General features: G+C 41.7%; 1 protein-coding gene across 4 annotated transcripts in view; it reads left to right on the top strand.

Moving 5' to 3' along the window:
* LOC139458154 (glycogen synthase kinase-3 beta-like) overlaps positions 1–17,621 on the top strand; it is a 39,025-nt gene extending 21,404 nt beyond the window's left edge. For 2 of the 4 annotated variants that reach the window (XM_071239481.1, XM_071239479.1), the window contains exons 4-9: positions 713–823; positions 5,382–5,512; positions 6,921–7,027; positions 7,991–8,184; positions 10,031–10,217; positions 11,453–17,621. In XM_071239481.1, the coding sequence (XP_071095582.1) occupies positions 713–823; positions 5,382–5,512; positions 6,921–7,027; positions 7,991–8,184; positions 10,031–10,217; positions 11,453–11,622 (900 nt within the window). In that variant the 3' untranslated portion in view covers positions 11,623–17,621. Of the gene's footprint in view, positions 1–712; positions 824–5,381; positions 5,513–6,920; positions 7,028–7,990; positions 8,185–10,027; positions 10,218–11,452 lie in introns of all 4 variants that reach the window. The other 2 variants (XM_071239480.1, XM_071239478.1) reach the window with 1 other exon arrangement.
* The last annotated feature ends 7,654 nt before the right edge of the window (positions 17,622–25,275 follow it).

The raw sequence follows: 25,275 nt of genomic DNA, 5'->3' as shown, positions 1-25,275 counted from the left end.
TCTGCACGGACGCACATACATTTAGATCAACGTCTTTGATTTCTACTAGGATTTTAGTCTTAAAAAAATATGTTTAATGACTTGGGAGTTGTGGATCATGGAATGAGATTTTCGTGTGCTACCAAAGTGTTTAGTTTGTTAAAACAAACACTCGTTTTGCCAATCGGGGATAAAAAAAAATGTTGTGCACTCCACCATTGTCAGCTGATGCAAAGCTCCATGCAGTGATATAGGAATTGGTTATGCACAGTAAGAGATGGCATGCAGTGTTGTGAGTATGCAAATCACTGTTTTGATTGACAACTTTTGACGTTTGAATAAACTAGCATGTAAGTTTCTTTACTTTTTTAGGTACTGCAGATGAATTTATTCAAGCTTTACGACATTTTCGATTTTTGTAGGTGAAAATGAGTTTTTATGCATATAACACTATTGAAAGAACTACGCGATTTTCAATCACCCTGATTGAATGTTGATGTGATATCTACGACAATTAGCAAGAATATCGCAGCCTAAGTCAATCCCTGTGTAAGATGTGTTATAAATCACCTCCAGGCAACGATGCAGTATTAAAATCTCAAGTTCATAGATGTTTAGATCTTGTTATTTACAGTCTTATGTTTCAAATCAGAGACCATTACAAGTGGACAAGAATGCACCTGCAGACTGTCATGTTGTCACGTGCATGAATTGTGATGTTTATGTGTTGCAGAAAGATGAGGTGTACCTCAACCTGGTATTGGAATATGTCCCGGAGACTGTCTACAGGGTAGCAAGACACTACAGCAAGAGCAAGAACTCGGTCCCACTGCTCTTCATCAAGGTACACAACGTTCCTTGTCTCTTGCACACCCCAGAGCATATTTTTGAAAAACACAATCACCCCCATGCCATTCTCATTGCATTCTCTACTCAAGTAGCCTGTGTTCAACCCATTATCAGCTCAAGTAGCCTGTGTTAACCCATTCTCTACTCAAGTAGCCTGTGCTCAACCCATTCTCTACTCAAGTAGCCTGTGTTCAACCCATTATCAGCTCAAGTAGCCTGTGTTAACCCATTCTCAGCTCAAGTAGCCTGTGTTCAACCCATTATCAGCTCAAGTAGCCTGTGTTAACCCATTCTCAGCTCAAGTAGCCTGTGCTCAACCCATTCTCTACTCAAGTAGCCTGTGTTCAACCCATTATCAGCTCAAGTAGCCTGTGTTAACCCATTCTCAACTCAAGTAGCCTGTGTTCAACCCATTCTCAGCTCAAGTAACCTGTGTCCAACCCATTCTCAGCTCAAGTAGCCTGTGTTAACCCATTCTCAGCTCAAGTAGCCTGTGTTCAACCCATTCTCAGCTCAAGTAGCCTGTGTTCAACCCATTCTCAGCTCAAGTAGCCTGTGTTAACCCATTCTCAGCTCAAGTAGCCTGTGCTCAACCCATTCTCAGCTCAAGTAGCCTGTGTTCAACCCATTCTCAGCTCAAGTAGCCTGTGTTAACCCATTCTCTACTCAAGTAGCCTGTGCTTTACCCATTATCAACTCAAGTAGCCTGTGCTTTACCCATTATCAACTCAAGTAGCCTGTGTTAACCCATTCTCAACTCAAGTAGCCTGTGTTCAACCCATTCTCAGCTCAAGTAGCCTGTGTTCAACCCATTCTCAGCTCAAGTAGCCTGTGTTAACCCATTCTCAGCTCAAGTAGCCTGTGTTAACCCATTCTCTACTCAAGTAGCCTGTGCTTTACCCATTATCAACTCAAGTAGCCTGTGCTTTACCCATTATCAACTCAAGTAGCCTGTGTTAACCCATTCTCAGCTCAAGTAGCCTGTGCTCAACCCATTCTCAGCTCAAGTAGCCTGTGTTCAACCCATTCTCAGCTCAAGTAGCCTGTGTTAACCCATTCTCAGCTCAAGTAGCCTGTGTTCAACCCATTCTCAGCTCAAGTAGCCTGTGTTCAACCTATTCTCAGCTCAAGTAGCCTGTGTTCAACCCATTCTCAGCTCAAGTAGCCTGTGTTAACCCATTCTCTACTCAAGTAGCCTGTGCTTTACCCATTATCAACTCAAGTAGCCTGTGCTTTACCCATTATCAACTCAAGTAGCCTGTGTTAACCCATTCTCAACTCAAGTAGCCTGTGCTCAACCCATTCTCTAGTCAAGTAGCCTGTGCTCAACCCATTCTCAGCTCAAGTAGCCTGTGCTCAACCCATTCTCAGCTCAAGTAGCCTGTGTTAACCCATTCTCAACTCAAGTAGCCTGTGCTTTACCCATTCTCTAGTCAAGTAGCCTGTGTTAACCCATTCTCAACTCAAGTAGCCTGTGCTCAACCCATTCTCAGCTCAAGTAGCCTGTGTTAACCCATTCTCAGCTCAAGTAGCCTGTGTTAACCCATTCTCAGCTCAAGTAGCCTGTGTTCAACCCATTCTCAACTCAAGTAGCCTGTGTTAACCCATTCTCAACTCAAGTAGCCTGTGTTCAACCCATTCTCAACTCAAGTAGCCTGTGCTTTACCCATTATCAACTCAAGTAGCCTGTGTTCAACCCATTATCAACTCAAGTAGCCTGTGTTAACCCATTCTCAACTCAAGTAGCCTGTGTTCAACCCATTCTCAACTCAAGTAGCCTGTGCTCAACCCATTCTCAGCTCAAGTAGCCTGTGCTCAACCCATTCTCAGCTCAAGTAGCCTGTGTTAACCCATTCTCAACTCAAGTAGCCTGTGCTTTACCCATTCTCTAGTCAAGTGGCCTGTGTTAACCCATTCTCAACTCAAGTAGCCTGTGCTCAACCCATTCTCAGCTCAAGTAGCCTGTGCTCAACCCATTCTCAGCTCAAGTAGCCTGTGTTCAACCCATTCTCAGCTCAAGTAGCCTGTGTTAACCCATTCTCAGCTCAAGTAGCCTGTGTTCAACCTATTCTCAGCTCAAGTAGCCTGTGTTCAACCCATTCTCAGCTCAAGTAGCCTGTGTTAACCCATTCTCAGCTCAAGTAGCCTGTGTTAATCCATTCTCTACTCAAGTAGCCTGTGTTCAACCCATTCTCTACTCAAGTAGCCTGTGTTCAACCCATTCTCAGCTCAAGTAGCCTGTGTTAACCCATTCTCAGCTCAAGTAGCCTGTGTTCAACCTATTCTCAGCTCAAGTAGCCTGTGTTCAACCCATTCTCAGCTCAAGTAGCCTGTGTTAACCCATTCTCAGCTCAAGTAGCCTGTGTTAATCCATTCTCTACTCAAGTAGCCTGTGTTCAACCCATTCTCTACTCAAGTAGCCTGTGTTCAACCCATTCTCAGCTCAAGTAGCCTGTGTTAACCCATTCTCAGCTCAAGTAGCCTGTGTTAACCCATTCTCTACTCAAGTAGCCTGTGCTCAACCCATTCTCTACTCAAGTAGCCTGTGCTCAACCCATTCTCAGCTCAAGTAGCCTGTGTTCAACCTATTCTCAGCTCAAGTAGCCTGTGTTCAACCCATTCTCAGCTCAAGTAGCCTGTGCTTTACCCATTATCAACTCAAGTAGCCTGTGTTAACCCATTCTCAGCTCAAGTAGCCTGTGTTAACCCATTCTCTACTCAAGTAGCCTGTGTTCAACCCATTCTCAGCTCAAGTAGCCTGTGTTAACCCATTCTCAGCTCAAGTAGCCTGTGTTAACCCATTCTCAACTCAAGTAGCCTGTGTTCAACCCATTCTCAACTCAAGTAGCCTGTGCTTTACCCATTATCAACTCAAGTAGCCTGTGTTCAACCCATTATCAACTCAAGTAGCCTGTGTTAACCCATTCTCAACTCAAGTAGCCTGTGCTCAACCCATTCTCAGCTCAAGTAGCCTGTGCTCAACCCATTATCAGCTCAAGTAGCCTGTGTTAACCCATTCTCTACTCAAGTAGCCTGTGTTCAACCTATTCTCAGCTCAAGTAGCCTGTGTTAACCCATTCTCAACTCAAGTAGCCTGTGCTCAACCCATTCTCAGCTCAAGTAGCCTGTGCTCAACCCATTCTCAGCTCAAGTAGCCTGTGTTAACCCGTTCTCAACTCAAGTAGCCTGTGCTTTACCCATTCTCTAGTCAAGTAGCCTGTGTTAACCCATTCTCAACTCAAGTAGCCTGTGCTCAACCCATTCTCAGCTCAAGTAGCCTGTGTTCAACCCATTCTCAGCTCAAGTAGCCTGTGTTAACTCATTCTCAGCTCAAGTAGCCTGTGTTCAACCCATTCTCTACTCAAGTAGCCTGTGTTAACCCATTCTCAACTCAAGTAGCCTGTGCTCAACCCATTCTCAGCTCAAGTAGCCTGTGTTAACCCATTCTCAGCTCAAGTAGCCTGTGTTAACCCATTCTCAGCTCAAGTAGCCTGTGTTAACCCATTCTCTACTCAAGTAGCCTGTGTTAACCCATTCTCAGCTCAAGTAGCCTGTGTTCAACCCATTCTCAGCTCAAGTAGCCTGTGTTCAACCCATTCTCTACTCAAGTAGCCTGTGTTAACCCATTCTCAACTCAAGTAGCCTGTGTTAACCCATTCTCTACTCAAGTAGCCTGTGTTCAACCCATTCTCTACTCAAGTAGCCTGTGTTAACCCATTCTCTACTCAAGTAGCCTGTGCTTTACCCATTCTCAGCTCAAGTAGCCTGTGCTTTACCCATTATCAACTCAAGTAGCCTGTGCTCAACCCATTCTCAACTCAAGTAGCCTGTGCTTTACCCATTATCAACTCAAGTAGCCTGTGCTCAACCCATTCTCAGCTCAAGTAGCCTGTGTTCAACCCATTCTCTACTCAAGTAGCCTGTGCTTTACCCATTATCAACTCAAGTAGCCTGTGTTAACCCATTCTCAGCTCAAGTAGCCTGTGTTCAACCCATTCTCAGCTCAAGTAGCCTGTGCTCAACCCATTCTCAGCTCAAGTAGCCTGTGTTAACCCATTCTCAGCTCAAGTAGCCTGTGTTAACCCATTATCAGCTCAAGTAGCCTGTGCTCAACCCATTCTTAACTCAAGTAGCCTGTGCTCAACCCATTCTCAGCTCAAGTAGCCTGTGTTAACCCATTATCAGCTCAAGTAGCCTGTGCTCAACCCATTCTCAGCTTTAGCTCTGTGTCATTGAAGAACGAATGTTAAACAATGAACGCATGACTGATTTGTTACTGCTATTATAGACAACAGGTGTTTATGTCACAATGGGACGATCCATAGCCTCCAGTTGTGACATTTGAAATGCTGATATTTAACAATGAATGAGAATGAGAATATTACACAGTCACTGTATACAAGTAATATGTCACAATGGGACGAACCATAGCCTCCAGTTGTGACATTTGAAATACTGATATTTAACAATGAATGAGAGGACATGATAACAGTTATTGTCTGCAACAAGTATTGATGCGCATGTTCAATTAATTATGATGCATTTTATTCCAGTTGTATATGTATCAGCTGTTCCGAAGTCTTGCATACATCCATTCACAAGGAGTTTGTCATCGGGATATCAAACCTCAAAACCTCTTGTTAGACCCAGAAACTGGGATACTGAAACTGTGTGATTTTGGAAGGTGAGTTTCTAGGCTGTTGGAAGTTTTCCTCAGATTTATTTGATCTGTGATGTGATTGTTGTATTGAATAAGTGTTGACAGTCGTTGAACAAATCAGCTTTGTTTAAGCTAAAAGCTTAGAGGTTACACACAACCAACTGTTTTCCCATAGACTTCTATAGTAACGTTATAAAATTATTTTTAGATAATTAAGTAGGGTTCACTCTTTGTGTGAAATTTTCAAATATTCTAGAGGTATGTCCATACAGCACAATGTTAAAATGCCCCATTGTATTTAAAAATTTAGGCCTTTATTTCAAATTCAGGGGCTAAAAGCACAAGGCCTCACCCTAGAATTAACCCTGATTAAGCATTCAACAGCTATTACCTATACGTGTGTGTGCATTTTGGCCTTAGAGTAGCAATTAAAAATAAACATTGACTAGCTTAGCCAGCTCCTTTTCCGAGTACAGGAAGCTAAACACACCACCCCTAGTTCCGCACCAAATGTCATCTACTTGAAAATATCCGTGGTCTCATTCAGCATTAGTCATCATGTTGAAAAAGACAGTACTAAATATAGAAAAACATGGTCAGTTTTAATTACTGGATGGATGGATATTTAAGAGACACAATCTAACACAATATCATTCAATCACAGCCTGCAGATATCTCTTGATCTGCATTGAAAGCAGTCACAAACTGGTTCTCATTTAGTGTAGTAAAACCTAAATGATACATGTATTGCTGTAGTAGGGGAGATAAGTTATCAGCGTTAGAAATTGACACTAGTCCTATAGTCCTTGCCAAACTGCCCAATGGTAAAGGATTCATAAAGACAAGTAGAAATTTGCCATTTTTAAGGTTTTGCTATATGTTATCATTATAAGGACTAGTGGACGAAAACCGTTAGTTTCTAACGCTGGTTGTTGTCCCCACTTAGATCTATCATTACTGTTGAGACCCATCTTGACTGGTGCTAGTACAGGTACTATTGCGGTCATTATCTTCAATGTTATCTTCAGTGTCATGTTTGACATCTTTTGTTGATTATGTATTTGTTTCATATATATGGGGGCGGCTAGGTAGCCTAGTGGTTAAAGCGTTCGCTTGTCACGCCGAAGACCAGGGTTCGATTCCCGACATAGGTACAGTGTGTGAAGCCCATTTCTGGTGTCCCCCGCCGTGATATTGCTGGAATATTGCTAAAAACGGTGTAAAACCATACTCGCTCACTCACTTACTTTCATATATATGGCAGTAGGTCGTTTTCATGATATTATCAGCATTTGATAGGATATTCTTCTGTATTATTACCAAATTTGGAAGAGGACGAAGTCATAGGACATTTTGGATGATAATCTGTCCTAGAAAATCTGAAACCCTGTGTTTGTATTTCTCAATAATCATATGTGTGGATTTGTTTCAGTGCTAAAGTGCTGGTTAAGGGAGAACCAAATGTGTCGTACATCTGCTCACGTTACTACAGAGCCCCAGAGCTGATATTTGGGGCCACAGACTACACAGCACAAATAGGTGGGTAGTAATTGTTGTGTGTGGGTCAGGTCACGACCAGATGACGGGCTGACCTCTAGGGCTGTGTATTGGTAACAAAATGGTATTACAGTATATTGTGAGCTATTGCGTTTAACAGTGGGGTCGGGTAGCCTAGTGGTTAAAGCGTTTGCTCATGCCGAAGACCCGGGTTCGATTCCCGACATGGGTACAATGTTTGAAGCCCATTACTGGTGTCCCCTGCCGTGATATTGCTGGAAAAGTGCAAAAAGCCACGAAAAACCACTCTCACTCACTCACTATTGTGTTTAACAGTGATTGTACATGCAGATCCTATTTTCTCCAGGCTAAAGTAAATGTAACTCAGCATGGTCAGGCACCGCCATTTTGTAGTCATGGATACCATGGATACAGGGGAGATAACAAGGTGTGAGAAAAATCACTGTCATGTTGCCACCATTTTGTAAATCAATTTCAAAGGGAAACATTCATTTGTGAATAGAGGTTATCACATAATGTCTCTCTTCAATTCTGTGCTGGAAAATCGCTTTCATCTCTCACAAACATTACCTAAACATTGCAATTTTTCCTGGATTGTGTGCATTCATATATAATACGTCAGAGGGTAAGTGATGTGTCAGTCAGACAGTGACAGTAGCCAATATAGTTCCAAAAGAAACCAGTTTCTTATACAGTGGCGTAACAACATATGCAAAACAACAATTGCCTACACAAATTGTTTACTTGCCTTTCGCGGCAATCCATCCGTCTGTCCGATAGAGTAACTTTCCATTATCAAAGGGAAGCTACTCTTACCCTAGTCTATGAAACGTCATGGCCACAGTCAGATGTTGTGGACAGTCGGTCTGTCCTGTCATAACGTTACGAGGTTCAGTTAGATGTACACACAGCGATAAAACAGCGAAGGTAACAATTCGGACATATTTTGGCCAAATCAAACTCTTTTAATTTGTTGTGTTACAGATGTCTGGTCAGCAGGATGTGTGTTGGCAGAGCTACTTCTGGGTCAGCCCATCTTTCCAGGGGACAGCGGCGTTGACCAGCTGGTAGAAATCATCAAGGTCCTTGGTACACCAACGCGGGAGCAGATTCGAGAGATGAATCCCAACTATTCTGAGTTCAAGTTCCCACAGATTAAAGCTCATCCCTGGACAAAAGTAAGCATCAACTCCCGATGTGCAGTGTGAATTTTGGTTCTGCTTGCTTCTGGTTTGTTGTGTTGATACCCTCTGAGTTAGCCTAGCAACTAATGGATGTCCTGTAGGAACTTGCAGTGTTAGAAACTATGTGGCATTCTTTGGTCGTTGAATCTCATGGGGACTCAGGGTTAGAATAGGTCCCCAGCAGCCTACGTGGTCTTGGAGCCAATGACCGCTTCCGTGGTCTAGTGGTAGAGCGTCTGCCCGGAGGGCGGAAGGTCCGGGGTTCGATCGCCGACCGCATCATACCAAAAGACGTTAAAAGATGGTATTTGTTGTTACCCTGTCTGGCGCTCGGCATTAAGGGGTTAGAACAAGGAAATTGGCACTAGTCCTGTAGTCCTTACCAAACTGCCCAATAGTAAAGGTATCCTAAGGACTAGTAGAAATTGGCCCATTTTAAGGGTTTTGCTATATGTTACCATTATAAGGACTAGTGGACAAAAACTGTTAGTTTCTAACCCTGCTTAAGTTACTTAGTTCAGTTCATTTTAAACACAGTGGGTACAAGCAGGGTTAAAGGTTAAAAAGAAAATACTGCTGGAAGGAAAGAATTGCACAGACCAGCTGATGTTGTCGTATCATTATTACAAGAACCAAATTAGTATATGTATGTTTGATTATGTCTCATGCTGCTGAACTGCCAATCTATTCACACCACACTTTTTTTTTTTTTTTTTTACAAAATATAATATGACCCAACCCCAAAATATAAGTTCTGAAATGTTTTGATCAAAATTGTTCATTATGCCAAGCTACTGATTTTTTCAGAGTGATCTTTCTGTGAAGTTGCATGTTAATACACACTTTGCTTGGCTGTCAGTTTGTTTGCTATCTGAAGCATGTGTTTTTTTTAAAACTTGAAATGCTCCTTTAGCATGTTGTTGTAGCTGTTGTTATTCACAGATTAGTCACATATGTTTGCAGCTTTATTTTGTAACAATCTAATAAACACACATTGTTTGGCATTTCATTCATAACACACTAATCCAGGATTAAAATAATCTAGGACATTAACTGATTGTATTCTAAGATGTCCTGATAAGCTCTTTCATATTTTTGTAATACTACTGAAGAATGTCCTCGAACACTGATAAATGTTGCCATTCGTCTCTGCAAAATCGCTAATTTCCAATAATGTATAGCAAAGTTGTTGTTTTTTGTCATTTGAGACACAGAGAACACCGAACTTCTTGTGCAGATCTGTTAAAAAAGAAAATATGTTGCTGATTACATTCAACATTGAACATGTTGAATGTTCTTTCATGTGATGACTGAAGATTTTGTTGATTTTTCCTTACAGTATCATTGAATATATGACTTGGGTCGTTAAACTGGGGCGGTGGGGTAGCCTGGTTGGTTAAGGCGTTCGCTTGTCACACTTCAATTCCCCACACTGGTACCATGTGTGAAGCCTATTTGTGGTGTCCCTCGCCGTAATATTGCTGGAATATTGCTAAAAACAGTCACAGTTGGTCAAGTCTGGCATACAGACGAGTTTCGGGATCCCTGTCCTGTAGTTCTTGCCAAACTGCTGGATAGTTAAGGCATCGAAAAGAGTACGAGAAATTTGCCCATTTAAGGGTTTTGCTTTGTTATTATAAGGATTAGTGGACTAAAACTGTTAGTTTCTATCGCTGGCATAAGATAATGTTAATGTTGAATGCCACGCACTGCAGTAGGGTATCTATGTCAGGGTAACATGACAACCAGATGTAAGTCAGGTGTTTTGGTGGTGGGTGTTCGAGCATGGTCTGGCTGTTCTGTGATAATTCGGGAGTTTTCCTTTTCAATTTTCTTGAAGGTTTTTAGACAGCGAACTCCAGCCGAGGCTATTAACCTGGTGAGCAGGCTACTGGAGTACACCCCGTCAAGTCGTATCTCCCCCCTGGAAGCCTGTGCACACGCCTTCTTCCACGAACTGAGGGACCCAGCAACAAGACTGCCTAACCAAAAACCCTTACCCCCACTTTTCAACTTCACACAAGAAGGTGAGGAGGAGCTTGTACCAGACGCTAGGGCTGGGACGGGGTACTCGGGTCAGGTGGGTCCTGAGTAGGTGCCCACAGTACTACCCGGACCCGTGGTTGGTCACGTGACATATTGTTTAATGACAAAAACTCGCTAGAGCTCAGTGGTTACACTCCAAGTCGCTTATGCTGGCATTTCTTTATGATGATGCGCACATTCCTCTTGACTGGTATATGTTTGAGTAAAGATAAAGCTGATTTGTACGCATGATTTGATTGTTTCATAAGAGACCCTATATCTATTATATACTCTCTTGTTTCATACATGTATCTAAACAGTTTTTGCCAAGGCTACAGTTAAACTATTCCCAATTAGACATTGTGTTCTCAACTCTTGAGACCTACAGTGGGTACCCGGGTAGGGTCGGGTAATAGGGGGTCGGGCACACAGGTAGTAACTTTGGACTCGTCCCAGCCCTACCAGACATATAGTGATGTTAAACTGTAGGCCTACAGGGGAGTTTGGGTTGGAATTGGTCCCCCTCAAGCTGTGATAAAGGTTTTTGAGTAAGGCTATGTGACTTGGTTGATTGCGTGTCATTGTACCCTGGCGTTTTGAATCGTTGCTCACAATATCAGTCACTGGATTTTTGCAGCCTGTGACTTGCTATGAGTCCGCAGGGTTCACTAGCAATTTTCTGCCATGGGCTCTTTATGTGAAAATTACAAATAATCAAGTTGTACGTCCATACAGCACAGTGTTAAAATGCCCCATTGTATTTGAAAATGTGGTCCTTTTTTCAAATTAAGTGTCTAACAGCACAAGGCCCCACCCTAGAATAATTTTCAATTATCCCTGGGTCTGAAGCCCGTGTCTTGTAATATTTCTTTCAGTCTTGTTTCCTTTACTAATAAGAGTCCATCCATACATTAACACTAAAATCTTTTGTAAAGTGATATTAAATGAGAGGTTCAGGAAGTAGACTAAATAATGAGTGCTGATGTTAAGCCTGTGAGATTTCATCAGGGGTGTAAGAGTCATCTGGCTCAAACTGTTAGAATTTGTGATCATACACATCATGTCAGCTATGATGTTAGCTACCCTCAGGCAGACTTACTTGGGAATGTAGACATTCTGTACCTCTTTGATAATATTTTCTGTGATAAAATCACTCCGCACAGGTGCAAGATTGCTGATACAGCATTCTGTTGTAATCTCTCATTCACTCACTCATGTAATCGTGATTCTCTTTCAGAACTGAGTATTGCCCCAACTCTTAACGCAACCTTAATACCTCCCCACGTGAGAAATGGTGAAAGCAACTCGTCAACAGACCAAGTCGGAGACGACAGCAAATCACAAAACCCCGGCGGAGATGCCACATCGTCACAAGGGGCTGCAGCGGCCGCTGGAACCTCTGCATGAGGCAGGCTCCAACTAGGTTACCACCCAAACTATTATTTATATGAATCACATGTTACAATCATGACTTGTTGACTTGTTGCAATACACCCACCATGAATTAAGGGCTGGATGTTGAATGTCCGGCCGCTTGCTGTGCACTGTTGTTGAGATAGCTACTGCAGCAGGAGGACGGTGAGCTCCTGGTGGGATGTGATGGGACAGAGGACAAGAGAGTGTATGATACGAAGAGGACGAGGACGGGAGACACCCTTTCTGACTCGACTAGATCATGCTCGGTAGTGTTGAGTTGGAGCAGAGTTCATGTGCTGATGCCATACACGTACAATGATTTTAGGCTCATGGATACTTGTTGCAGTGAAAGGGGACAGAACTCTGAATATTTTGCAGTGACTGTCAGAGTTGTTCCTCGTAGAAACAGATTTGGAATGGAGGCTGTGACATGCATCTGTATGGTTAATTGCTAGCCATTGTTGCTGAAGGGAATTAGGGTTGTTATGTGTAGTTGTGAAGAAATGTTGGACTGACTTATTCATCTCTGTCTGTGCAGTATTGGGCATTGGGACAGCTGTACTCGTGTCCAGTCCAGCTTCTCCACCTTGTGTTGTCAGAAACTGTGGTCAATGTGGTGAGTCACTGGTCAACACTGTGAACCATCATCTTCATCCCGGCACGGACACACACCAACGTCTAGTGCAACTCTTGTGTAGCCTGCCCATCTCCGGGCCAGCCAACTTCATCAACCGATCGAGGAGGCTGGAATTGTAGGTTGCTTGGAATTCAATGAGATCCAATCAAGCCATATTTTTACCAGTATATTAAACTTGTTGATTATGTTGACTGTTTTTAAGTCTGTACTTGTGAATCCGGAGAGAGTGTTTCCATGTAGTGTGACAGGGTGTGTGCGTGTGGGTGTGTATGGGGGTGTGTGGATTGAGTATGGTACTGCATTTCACCATTTCACCAGGTACTGACATGTACAGTGCCAGCTTTCTATTACTTAGGATAACGAAGCTCCTGGGATCAATCACAGTGGCCATATGCACCATACAAATGCTGGATAAGACATTAGTTATTGTCAGTGAAAAACACAGGTCATTTTGACACCACAGTCACGACTCTATGAACCTTACTGACATGTGTTGAGGGGTATTTCTTGAATGTTTGGGGGTAATTTCAGGGTATTTGGTGTCCTACCATGCACTTTATACACCTGTCAAATTCTTTCTGCTGTTGTCATGGTTATGAAATTGTTTCAGTCGATGAAGGAGTTATATTTAATCAACTTCCACATTACATATGCAAGACACTTTTTTTTTCAAGTGTAAAAGTAGCAAAAACGTACAAGGTTAATCAAGTATTTATGTATTGTAACCAGAAATATTCTTTGTGGTTAAGACTAGTGGGTCTATAATCAGCCAATCAGATGCTGTGAGTATATTGCCATCTGTTGTAGGATATGGCCCCTGTGTTTGTGGCCCATCTGTTTCTCCATGTAGATTCCCTCAATAGTGAGTGAGTATTTAGCGGATACCAAACGACATGTTAATTATCAGGGTAGAACTTGTGTTCAAATATCTCTTGGTATTAAGTAAGAACACATGCTATGAAATAACAGACTTACAGGTTGGGTAAATCTACATTCAGCTTTTGTGATTGAAGTGTGATTCAGTTTTCGCTTGTATTTTACACATCAACTTTTGACAGCTACACATTGTCTGTAAATTGACCTGATTTGGACTAGATACTTACTCCACATCTGATGCACTAATCATCCTATCTGCTGACAGTGGTTATTCAGATAGGGAGGGAGCACCAACCAAATTGATACATGAATCAAAAGGTATATAAAGAGATTGCTTGCCTTTTGAAATGAACTGCACTTTTTGTTGACGAGACATGTCACAGAAATGATATCCTGTCATGATGAAATATGTTCCAAATTTCACAACAATGTGACCAAGTGTCTAAAGCTGTGTATATCGTCAGTGAGAAAGGCATCGTGCTTGTTCCTGGATTTGTTCATACAATTACAGGGGTAGATTACGAACAAATATGACTGCAGCCAGCATACATGCTCCCTTTAAATGCTACTGGCCCTTCTCCAAACTAACTGGCCTACAACTAAATGGTCCTAGCGGGGCTCTGAAAATTTGAGAACTCACCCCTGAAACAACTTTTTTCCTGCACTCGGAGAATAAATCTTGGCTTCCATTTGCCCCAATCCGTGGCCATTTATGAGCAAATAAAGATGATGTTGTACACATCATTACAAAGTGGCGGCCGGTTGTCATTCGCGATGATCGACATATATCTTTCTTTAAGTTGACTGTTCACACGACCACATCACCCCTATGTATTTTCTCATCGAAATTACATGATTCACAAGCAGTGTCCAATTAATAAAATTAAAAGTACATGGAGAAGGGGTGAAATTTTGACTAGCCAGACGGGCCATCTTTGATACTTTTCAGCAAGCCCTTTGTAATTTTAACTGGCCATGGTCAAACGGGCCAGCAGTTAAATGGACCCCTGAATTAACTGTTTGATTATGCAGAATAATTAACATATTGGAAAAGCTTTTTAATTAAGAGCTGAATTATAAAGTCATGATACTTGGTATGGACCCCTTGTTATGGTTTGTAACATTTCAGGGCTACTTGCCTATTCATTAAGTAACGTTACACCATAAGACCTGAATTTCTAGAAGCCCAGTTGATACATCACTGTCAGTGTATGCCGTTTGATTGAAGTCCAGCACTTCGTCTGACCAAGCAGTGTACGAAATATCTGCCTTCCTGCTACCCATGGCCAGCAAGATTATGGTCAGCTTAGGCGTTATTAAATGTCCCAAGTCTGACCGGCTACTTAAAGTTTAACAGGGTTTTTTAAGCACACCTTTTGTTGATTAATATATAAAAAAATTCGCACATTTCTGTAGAGCAATACAACTATCAAAAATAAAATTAGATAAAATTGATATCAATAATTAATTTATGTGGCTATTCATGTTGCACATTGTGAGGATGAAAAATAAACTGTTGCATTTTTGAGTTTGTGTGGCTTGTAAGTAACAATCAGCCCACTTAGCCATTTGGAGACTATTTCACACTGCAACCAAGTAGTCGATCATAGTATAGAGTCGAGAGGTAGACGAGCACTTCCTTCATTCAAACAGTCAGCCATTTTCCCAACTTCATTGTTAGATGCCAGAATAATATCAAACTTCAATTGCATAGCATTGTATACTCATGTCAGTGGCAAGAAACTTTCAGCAGTAGTGAACTTTTGTTAATGAAATGTCTCTTTCTCTTCTTTAATGGCAAAAACATATTCCTGGAGCACTGTTAGATGTTCAAGCGCAGTATAATGATATGATGGGAAGTGATTAATGTCAAATTTAAAGCTGAATGCATGGACAACTAAGATTGATAGTGAATCATCTGGGTCCCATAAGCACAATTCCTGTCACTGGTATCAATGAAGACATCATTACCACTGCCCTATAGTAAATGGCATTAGAAAGTTTTAGGTTTCCACTGTACGCATCCAGATTTTAGGTTCACTTGTTACTGATTGCATTCACAAATGGAAACACTTTTGTCTTTTTAGCTGAGTTTTATCCTTTGTTAAATCTCTGTTGTTTTGTTTTGCTCCTCTGCAGTCTGTAGTATTATCAACCAACTCTGATCTACGGTATACATCCTCATCATTGTCGAGAACGAGCTGCACTGATTACATTGTAAGCTTGTGTACTGTACAAAGCCTAAAAGGTCTTGCATTCCCATTATGTAGTCCAGTGCATAGATCACTTTTGTACTTAATACTTTTATAAGATCCACCATCTGGGCCCAACAGTACAACCTGGTACACCCAAATTACATGATCTCAGAGTTGATTGAATCGCATTCTGCTTGTTTAACCCCACATGATCACGTCTAGTCTGTAACAAGAGGAAAGGTTGTGTCCATTCTCCCGTGGCTACCTGCCCATGTCTGTCCAGTTTAACACCTGGTGTCCCAAGTTGGCCTAGACTGCATCTTAACATATTCCCGAACGTCAGGTAGAAAATGCTCTGCCATTTTTAACCATTGTATGTTTGGAAGTTTTAAATGTATATAGGAATATATATATATATAAACCTACTTGTAATTATATAGTTGTAAATAGCTTGCTGTGTGTAAATGACCACTGGGTCAAAGTTCACTTACGTCAACCGTGTCCTTGCATGCATGACTGTTGTGAGAACATGAAGCTGCTTGTGTCGGGTGGGTCATCGTTGTAGGGTGGGGCAGGATTTAGTCATCTCTTTCAGTTGAAACATATCCGGAGCCGGAGCTGATCTCCGGCTCTGACAGTTTCCGTTTGGTTGATACCATCTGGAAATCAACTGCATCCAACAGTCATTGTTTTCCAATCCTAAAGACCATTTGCACTGTATTACAAGCTGGCCATGTTTTGTGTATAGATATGTTTCAGAGAAATGCTGCTTGATGCTACTCTTTCATGTTCATTCTCATTTTGGCGGATCTCGGTTTGAGAACTTCAGCTGCTATGTCAGAGAAGGAAACAAAACCACTGCACTTTGCATAATCATTTGGTCTTAAGGAAATGCTATTTTGTTGCTCCATGGCTATTTTTCAAGTCGGTCCTGTTGAGAAATAAACATGTATTGTGTACATTGTATCAGGTCTTTGCAGAATGCATGTGTTATGAAGACTCATGGATGAGTCAACCTTATGAAGGAGCATGACTTCTCTGTCATAACATTGATTCACTGTTGCTCCTGCCAAGTTTTTACGTTTGTTACCAGTGGCCAAAACTAAGCATGAAAATCCAGTGGCCCTTGTCATGACCCTAATGTTAAAAGTTATTACCGTATTCGACGTAATAAGCGCCCACGGCGATATTTGCTAATATATTGGCAAGTGAACAATCCCAATTAGCACCCCTTCTGATTGATCAATGAAGACAAGACCTATTTATTCGTGTATAATACACACTCGTGTGATATGCACTCTTAATTATGGGCAATTCAATTCTGGAAAAATATATCTGTCATGTATAACAGTCAGGCCGTCAGCATAAACCACGAAATTTATCTTTCAACTCTGTTTTTTCCACCACCAAAATAATATTCTAATAAGAGCCCCCTATTTGTAATTTTGAGAGCGCCCTGGGCGCTTATTACGTCGAATACGGCAAGTTATATTACCATGAAGACCCAAGAGCCCCTTTGCTTCATAACACTGGTTGGTGATAGCCAGAAGTCCCTCCTGGTCCAGGTGCCCAAGAGGACATACTACAGGGTTGGAAATTAAGGCAGATCATCTAATCCAACTGTTGCTGTTTATTGCATACTTTGTCTTAATTACTTTCTTGACATTTATCAATGGAAATTCAAGATGATGATATTAATTTACTTAACTTCGAACCCTGCAGATAACTTCAACACGATGTATCTTTTGCTGCCATGGTAGTCAGGCACCAAGTGGAATGTATGTATGTACAGTATGTGATGTCATGCTGGTCATGTGACACGAGTCATGTGACCTCCACTTTTTATGACTGCCGCTGATAGTTACACACTATTTCTGTGATGTCTGTTTCGAAGTCGTCGTGTACATACCAGGACATGAACCAGAGTGATCGTCCGTGGTCCTGGCAGCTCTTTGGTTAAACTGTGTTCTAATTTTTCTTCATTCCATCACAAACTTGCTATATATCTTTGAAATGGTATTCCTGTTCAACAACTTCTCTATTCTGTAATTGTGTGGGACGACTGACAGAGCCAGGCCATGAGGAGATCGGAGGAACTGGTTCTGGATCCTGGCTGGCTGTTATCTCATGCATGGTGCCTTTCAGTTAGGTAACAGTGGAATTAGTCAACAGTCCTATTGGATATTTGTAAGAAAGTTCATTTGTACACTGTTCGTCTCTCTTGTCTTTGGTTGTCAGCGCAGTCAAAACTTGTAAGCTGTAAATAAAATTTCATTCAGAGATTGATTTGTTGTGTTTTTCTTTTCTGGCAGATCCAGGTGGACACTCTTCTCTTAGCCTATGTGACCATACTCATGGGCATTAATAAAGCACCACCCACTTTTTCGGACATGTGATTCATTAAATGGTGGCTGGTGTAATTCATTGTTGGGAACATGACAATAGAGTAGTAAACTGACAGACCGCCTGGGAGTACCATCACACAAATAATGAATTCGACAAGAACAATAGGCACAGATTTATTGACCTCATGCGAAAAAGTCTAAAAACTTTCCAACATGACAGAAAAATATTAACACCCAGCCCACACTGTCAAGTTATGCAGTGAAAGACAATTGTTGTCAACATTGTAATGACTGATGACTGCTATCGGTATCTGGGGTATCCACCCCTCTTGGAGATAATACTGGTGCATTGATCAGATTCTTGATTAACAACATTGGGATCTGTTCACCCAGCAGTGAATGGGTACCCGGTAGGATGAGATGGTAATGTGGCTGTTAACCTAGCGCCTCACAGGCAGCTTGGGTTGTATACTCCCCAGGGAGCTGATAATGAAAATCAAGAGTTCACTGATCCATTGACCGGGGTAATAATAGTGTAGCGCTATGAGCATCGACTTGGTGAATGGAATCTGGTGCATTATAAATGCTCTTCTTCTCCTTCTTCTCCTGGTGCGGAGCCTTGTTCATTCAGGTTTTGAACTGGAGGGTCAGCACAGCATTGCACTACCTTGCATCAAACTCATCATCGACATGATCTATATTCCACGCCAAATATTAACAGAAACACACATCACTTGATCCATTATTATCCCCCCCCCCCGGCATATAATGCCTGTCTGTCCGTCCGTATTCATTTCCTTTCCGGGGCAGAACTCAAAAATAATTCAGTGTATTTGATCCAAACTTGGCATATCTATCGGTCACATACTGAAGTTGTGCCTTTTGCTATTTAGGATTTTTAGAAATTTATATTTTTTTACGTTTCCATGGTAACAAGTTGGACTTAGGTTCTATATGGGTGGTGTTCGTTTCCGGAGTGTAACTAAAAAAAACGTTAATTACTTTCTTACAAAACTTTGCATGTCTACCAGGCACATACTGAACTGGTGCCTTTTGCTATTTAGGAAAAAACAATTATTTATTTCTTACGTTTCCATGGCAACCAGTTGGACTTAGGTTCTATAGGGTAGAGTTCGTTTCCGGAGCATAACTCAAAACCCATTCAAAACTTTCTTACAAAACTTTGCATGTCTATCAGACTCATGCTGAACTGGTGCCTTTTGCTAGTAAGGAATTTTAGAAATTTTTATTTTTTACGTTTACATGGCAACAAGTTGGACTTAGGTTCTATAAGGGTGGTGTTCGTTTCCGGAGCGTAACTCAAAAACTGTTAAATACTTTCTTACAAAACTTTGCATGTCTACCAGGCACATACTGAACTGGTGCCTTTTGCTATTTAGGAATTTTTTTATTTATTTTTTTTTACGTTTCCATAGCAACAAGTTGGATTTAAGTTTTCATATAGGGTGGGTTCACTTATGGAGTATAACAAATAAACTTAAATATTTCCTTGCCAAACATTGCATGTCCATATATAAAGTACATACTGAACAGGTGCCATTTGATATTAAGGAGTTTTAGAAATGTTTATTTTAGAATTTCCATTGCAGCTGTTTTGACATGGGCTAAGAGAAATGTTGGGTCAGTTACCCGGTTTGGGGCCATAACGTGTTAAAATGGGTGGGGGATATAGATGACTTCGTTGACTATACGCTTGTTTCTTGTAATTTGTCATTTGTTTGCATAAAAAAACCCACAGAAACACACGTTTTACTTTCCATTTCATATGAATGCGACCATGGTGGATCTTTTGTTGGTAAACAATGTATGCTTCTTAGAGAACATTCTTGACTCATTACATACAGAATTGCATATTTACTGCTGCCGGGGGGATATGTCATCTTTCTGATGACTTGTTGACAATCGTTATAAGTCGATGTTGAAGTAGGTACAGTGATGGCAGATTATTTGTCGTTCAAGGCCGAAATTCCTTGATAATTCAAACAACCCTGTGGACTGATTCTATTGGTCGGACCAACCTTTGATTGCATTAACTGTATAATCTGTCAAAGCAGGTTTTTGTCTGACTTTAACGTAATTGCGCCGCGATTCGCTGTGCAGAGTTGCGTCCCTTGGGCACGCCGGAAACCTATGATTGTGGGTTCGAATCCCGGTTCGCCCCGATTATGTTTCTAGGTTTGTCAGCACCATACCCATGAGCATTGGTTTCATCGAAGTGGTAGACATCTGAGACCTGCATCACTTCGGGCTTTCCTCCCACATTAAGTTGACACGCCGCGATATAACTGGAATACTGTTAAAAGCGGCGTTAAACCCAACTCACTCACTCACTTGCCAGCACATTCAGCTGGCTACGGCTCTGTTGATCTGCACGTTGTAACGGTATATCGATTCTTCCGGCCTGGTCCATTGAAAACTCAGTTACTAGATATTGTGTTGTGCATATAATTGATTTATTTCAAACACCTCGGTACATTTGTGGGAATGTCCTGGTAACGGCTGTTGCAATTAACCCCAAACTCAATAGGAAATAAGTGATTACGAACAACAAACTATACATGCTTTCAATGGTATTGAAGTTAATGAAGTCAAAAGTATACTGCCTTTGCGTTCCTTAAACATGAAACTTTACACCACACAGATAGATATACGCGCGCACACACGCACACACACCTACTCACACATATACGTACACACACAGTCACACTCTCTTCCCGCGAAGGCGACCATGCTTTTCGAACGAGACGACTAGCGGGATCGTTGCTCCTGAAGTCAGTCACTGGAGTGTCTGGTCCAGAGTCGATTATTTACAGACTGCCGTCATATAGCTGGCATATCGCCGAGCGTCTCGTTAAACAACAAACAAACAAACACTCACGTACTCACTCACATAGACGAGTTCGTATTACTCCGCGAAGTAAATGGATTAAGCCTTACAAGAATGTGTTGAAAATTGAAAAAAAACACACAAAAAAACTAATACTACGTGAATACATAAAAATAAATAAATTGTAAACTACAAGTTTGTAATAAATAACATGTTGCTAGAACACTAATTTCTGGCTTCCACTGAAACTAAAAGAAAATTTGGCAGAATGTTCTTGGATGTTAAACAGAATCTGACCTTCATGTCTTTTGATATCAAAGATATCAACAATCGTTGAAAAGCAGGCCTCGGAGTTTTAAAAAATTATCGACTCTTGTTCATTTACCTGATATCAAAAGACACTCGGTTGAAATTCTCTATATATTATTCAAGGTAAAACTTATTAAAGATGGGTGTGGGGTGTGGAATAATGTGAAAGGGGGGACAGAATGGTGTCAAGGTTCTGTACTAATTTCCCTCGCCACTTGAAATAGAATCCCGAAACATCGCGATGCTAAATGCACGAAGATAGCTGCAATAAAGTCATCTTCCCGAGGCAAGAGAGTTAACAGACTTTAAAAGTCCAGTTTCCACCCTTGCCGAACTAGGCTGGGATTCCTGGGCTCCATCGTAGCGCCATCAGTGGCTAATACCAGTTATGTCCCTTCACCTTTAGACCAATCAGATTCCACCTCTTGTATCACTTGCATTTGCTTCCAACAAAACAGTGGCGCCCAGTCAGGACGATCTGATCGATAATCAAGGTCTATGTTGTGATACAACGGGTCATACATCGCAAAATGCATCAAATCACGTTAGCACCTTGCTTAAAAACATGAAAAGATTTGGAAAATATCTGTTGACAACGAGTTGGCGGTGCACATGCTTTGCAAATACTGCAATCGACCAAAATCTGCACGATTTTAATTGGACTATGCATAGACTCGTTAGTCCAGCCAAAATGTTACTACATCATACCAGCCTAGTTCGGCAAGGGTGGAAACCGGACTTATTTGGCAGTTACCTCCCTTGCCGAAGATAAATAAAGTGGAAAGAGGCCATTCCGGAGATAAGGAACATGACAAAAATAGCAATGAATGACAAAAATAGCAATGAATGACAAAAATAGCAATGAATGACAAAAATAGCAATGAATGACAAAAAAAAGCAAAGTGCGCTTTTCAAGAAATATTCATTTTGCTAGCGATAAACATCATCATTGCGTGTCAATATCAGTTTAAATACTACGTGAGCATTTGTTTTCATTCACTTCCTGCTGTCAACAAGCTTCCCGAGGCAAGGGAGTTAACTGACTGTAAATGTCAGTTATCTCCCTTGTCCCGTGAAGATGCTATTAATGAATGCACGATGCATGCGCTACAACATATAGCCGCTCGCAGTCACATGACTGCCGATCTGAACATGGACTGGAATCACGATTCAGACGTTTACCACTTTTGTGAAACCCACGACCACGGATATGGTGCTGACAAACCTAGAAAAATAATCGGGGCGAACCGGGATTCGAACCCCAATCATAGGTTTCTGGTGTGCCCAAGGGACGCAACTCTGCACAGCGAATCGCGGCATCTTAGACGACTGGGCCACCCATGCCCCCGACAAGGGCAATAACAATCACAGACTCTCACTGCATTAAGTTAAACAATTGTGTTCAACAAATAGCTTCAAAGACACATATACTTTATACATATTAATGACGAAGATATAATCATACGTTGCGAATCGTTGAGGGCAGACCGAAAGTCAAGCAAGAATGTAGTTAAAAAATGATAAAACAATAGAAGGTGATACAATACATAAGTACAGCCTGATGACATGTTGAAAGAGGCTTCATGAAATTGCACCGCCAAAAGATGGATGCTTGGGCTATATCTGTGCGTAAAATGAATCCGGCGCCACGCCATTGATAAGATCAGTTTAAGACAGGTCCTCACAGGTAAAGGGGGCGGTCGGGTAGCCTAGTGGTTAAAGCGTTCGCTCGTCACGCCGAAGACCCAGGTTCGAATCCCGACATGGGTACAATGTGTGAAGCCCATTTCTGGTGACCCCCGACGTGATATTGCATGAATAGTGTTAAAAGCGGCGTAAAACCAAACTCACTCACTCACTCACGGGTAAAGGCCGCACGCTTAGGTGAGATGAGGTGAAATTGGGTTTAACGTCGCGTCCAAGATTATTGCACTTATATAGCGATGTGCATGCACGTGTATGTGTGTGTGTGGCTGCTTGTACTAGTCCGGACTGATGCCGATTTATAGTGCTAGCTCACTGAAATACCATGCCGCAGTTTAACATGAATACCCCACTCAGACACAGTATACTGACTCCGAGCCGACCAGTACCTTGTTTTAGCCCTTTTATGCCGAGCGCCAGACAGGGTAACAACAAGTACAACTTTTAACGTCTTTTGGTATGGCGCGGCCGGGGATCGAACCCCGGACCTTCCGCTCTCCGGGCGGACGCTCTACCACTAGACCACGGAGGCGGTCCCCGCACGCTGTAACTAACACGATCGCCAAAAACTGCTTCCGTACATCTGACGGAGCATCCGTGTATGTAATGTGTGGGCTCTGTCGGTCTGTTTTCACTGTTATAACTTATTGTTGTATACGTCTTAGAATTTTGACGGGAGGACAGGCGAAAGGGGAGGCAACTCCGTTCTGATTCAGATATCCGTATTTTCAGTTATTGGGACGTTTGTCTACAAAATGGAGGTGTCCAGATAAACGGGGTTCCACTCCAGTTAATATTTCTATTAACTTTATCGTTTTATTCTATCATTAGGTAGGCTTGTTCATTGTAAACAAATATACAAATACATTAACGATAAGTTGAACTGATAAACACACATGAGTTTAACCTAACGTAGTAAATCATTATGAAATGGCGCGTGCGTGGTAAATATAGTAAACTACGTTTATAACGAACACGCTTATAACGAACTTACCGATCTAACGAACTTATTTATTAGTCCCGGCCATTTGTTGTATATATGCATATCCCATTGAGTTCGTGATAACCGTAGTTTACTGTACATGAAAGTATAGGAAAGAATGATATCATAATACTCCAGACACAATTGTGTCAAAAACGATCGTGTTTCGTTTGAATTTGAATGCTACTTGTTTAATCCGCTTGACATTGGCAGTTGAGATGAAAATTCTGGAAATAGTTCTTCCAGCTGGAAAAAAAAGTACAATAACGCTAAGTTGGGATAACGGCCAAAACACGTAACGGCAATGGATATAAAAGTCCAAACGGCCAACATAGTTAAAACGGCAAATGAAATAAGTCAAGACGGAATAGCATAAGAGGTAGTAGTAGTAGTAGTAGTAGTAGGAGTAGTAGTAGTAGTAGTAGTAGTCGTAGTAGTAGTGTTGAGTGTTTTTTTCTTTAATGTTTAACGCCGCACTCAGACAATCCAGTGGTTGACATCATGAGCATCGATCTACGCAATTGGGATACGATGACATGCATCAACCAAGTCAGCGAGCCTGACCACCCGGTCTCGTTAGTGGCCACTTACGGCTAGTTGTAGTAGTATTAGAAGAAGTAGTAGTAGTAATAGTAGTAGTAGTAGTAGTAAATATGAAAACAACAGGATAGAAACTTCTCATGACAAATACTTACGTTATACACCACTGCACTGGTAAATGCACGGGTTGCTTTAAGTGCCACCATTGTCGGCGACGGGGCCATTGTACTGTGAAATATAGAAGACAGTTCGTTAATTGGCGGCACGTGGTCCCGTGCACAGGTCACAGGTCTCAGGTCACAAATCAGGTGAAGTGAAGCAACGTTGGTCGCGGAGATTCCTTTGATGTCAGCTTGATTCCTGAGAGTTTCTAGAGCTTCGGTCCTACCCCACACAAGCACATGTACCAAATGTGGTGTCTCAATGGGCAAGTGACTTTTTTCGAATGTGGGCCTCTGCTCACCCAGCAGTAAATGGGTACCAGGTAGGATGTTGTTGTTAACCTTCTAACGTCTAAAAGGCAGTTGTATATTCCCCAGGGAGATAAAAATGATTTTTGAGTGCTCATTGATCCAGTGGCAGGGATAATATATCGCTTTGAGCATCCCCCTGAGTGGTGTAGAAATATGCGCAATATATATAGCCAATTATTATTATGATTGAATCACTACCGTATGTACCTGTTTCTTATTAGGATTCTGCAATGATGTATTTCCATTTCAACACATCAAACACATCACTTTTATGGTATATTAACTATAATAAGTCACAAACGATTGGATCATAGCAAATATAACATGCTATGTCTATTAATTTCCTTCAATGTACGCTCATATTTTGTGCCACTGTATGTACAGTGTTTCAGTCATATTACGGCTTGTCTGGTTGATGTGGGAGGAAGGCCCGAAGTGATGCAGGGTTTTGACGTTTACCACGAGCAGGGGTATGGTGCAGACAAACCTTGTTACATGATAAGCCGGCAAATGTTGGATTCGAACCAAAGGCATAGGTTTCTAGCACGCGTAAGGGGCGCAACTCTGCACGGGGTAAATTATAACGGACAGGAAGACAATAGAAGAATTCCCCCTACCTCCCAGTAAGATGTGTCCGAGATGTCACTGTCCGACCCTCCATTATAACAGACGTTGTCGACCATTTCTATAACGACAAAACATGAGAACACAAATAAATACACCGACATCGCTTTA

Source organism: Haliotis cracherodii, unplaced genomic scaffold, assembly GCF_022045235.1.
Source record: "Haliotis cracherodii isolate W230 unplaced genomic scaffold, xgHalCrac1.p SCAF_12, whole genome shotgun sequence".
Taxonomy (NCBI): Eukaryota; Metazoa; Mollusca; class Gastropoda; order Lepetellida; family Haliotidae; genus Haliotis; species Haliotis cracherodii.
This window is presented reverse-complemented; position numbering and strand designations above follow the sequence as displayed.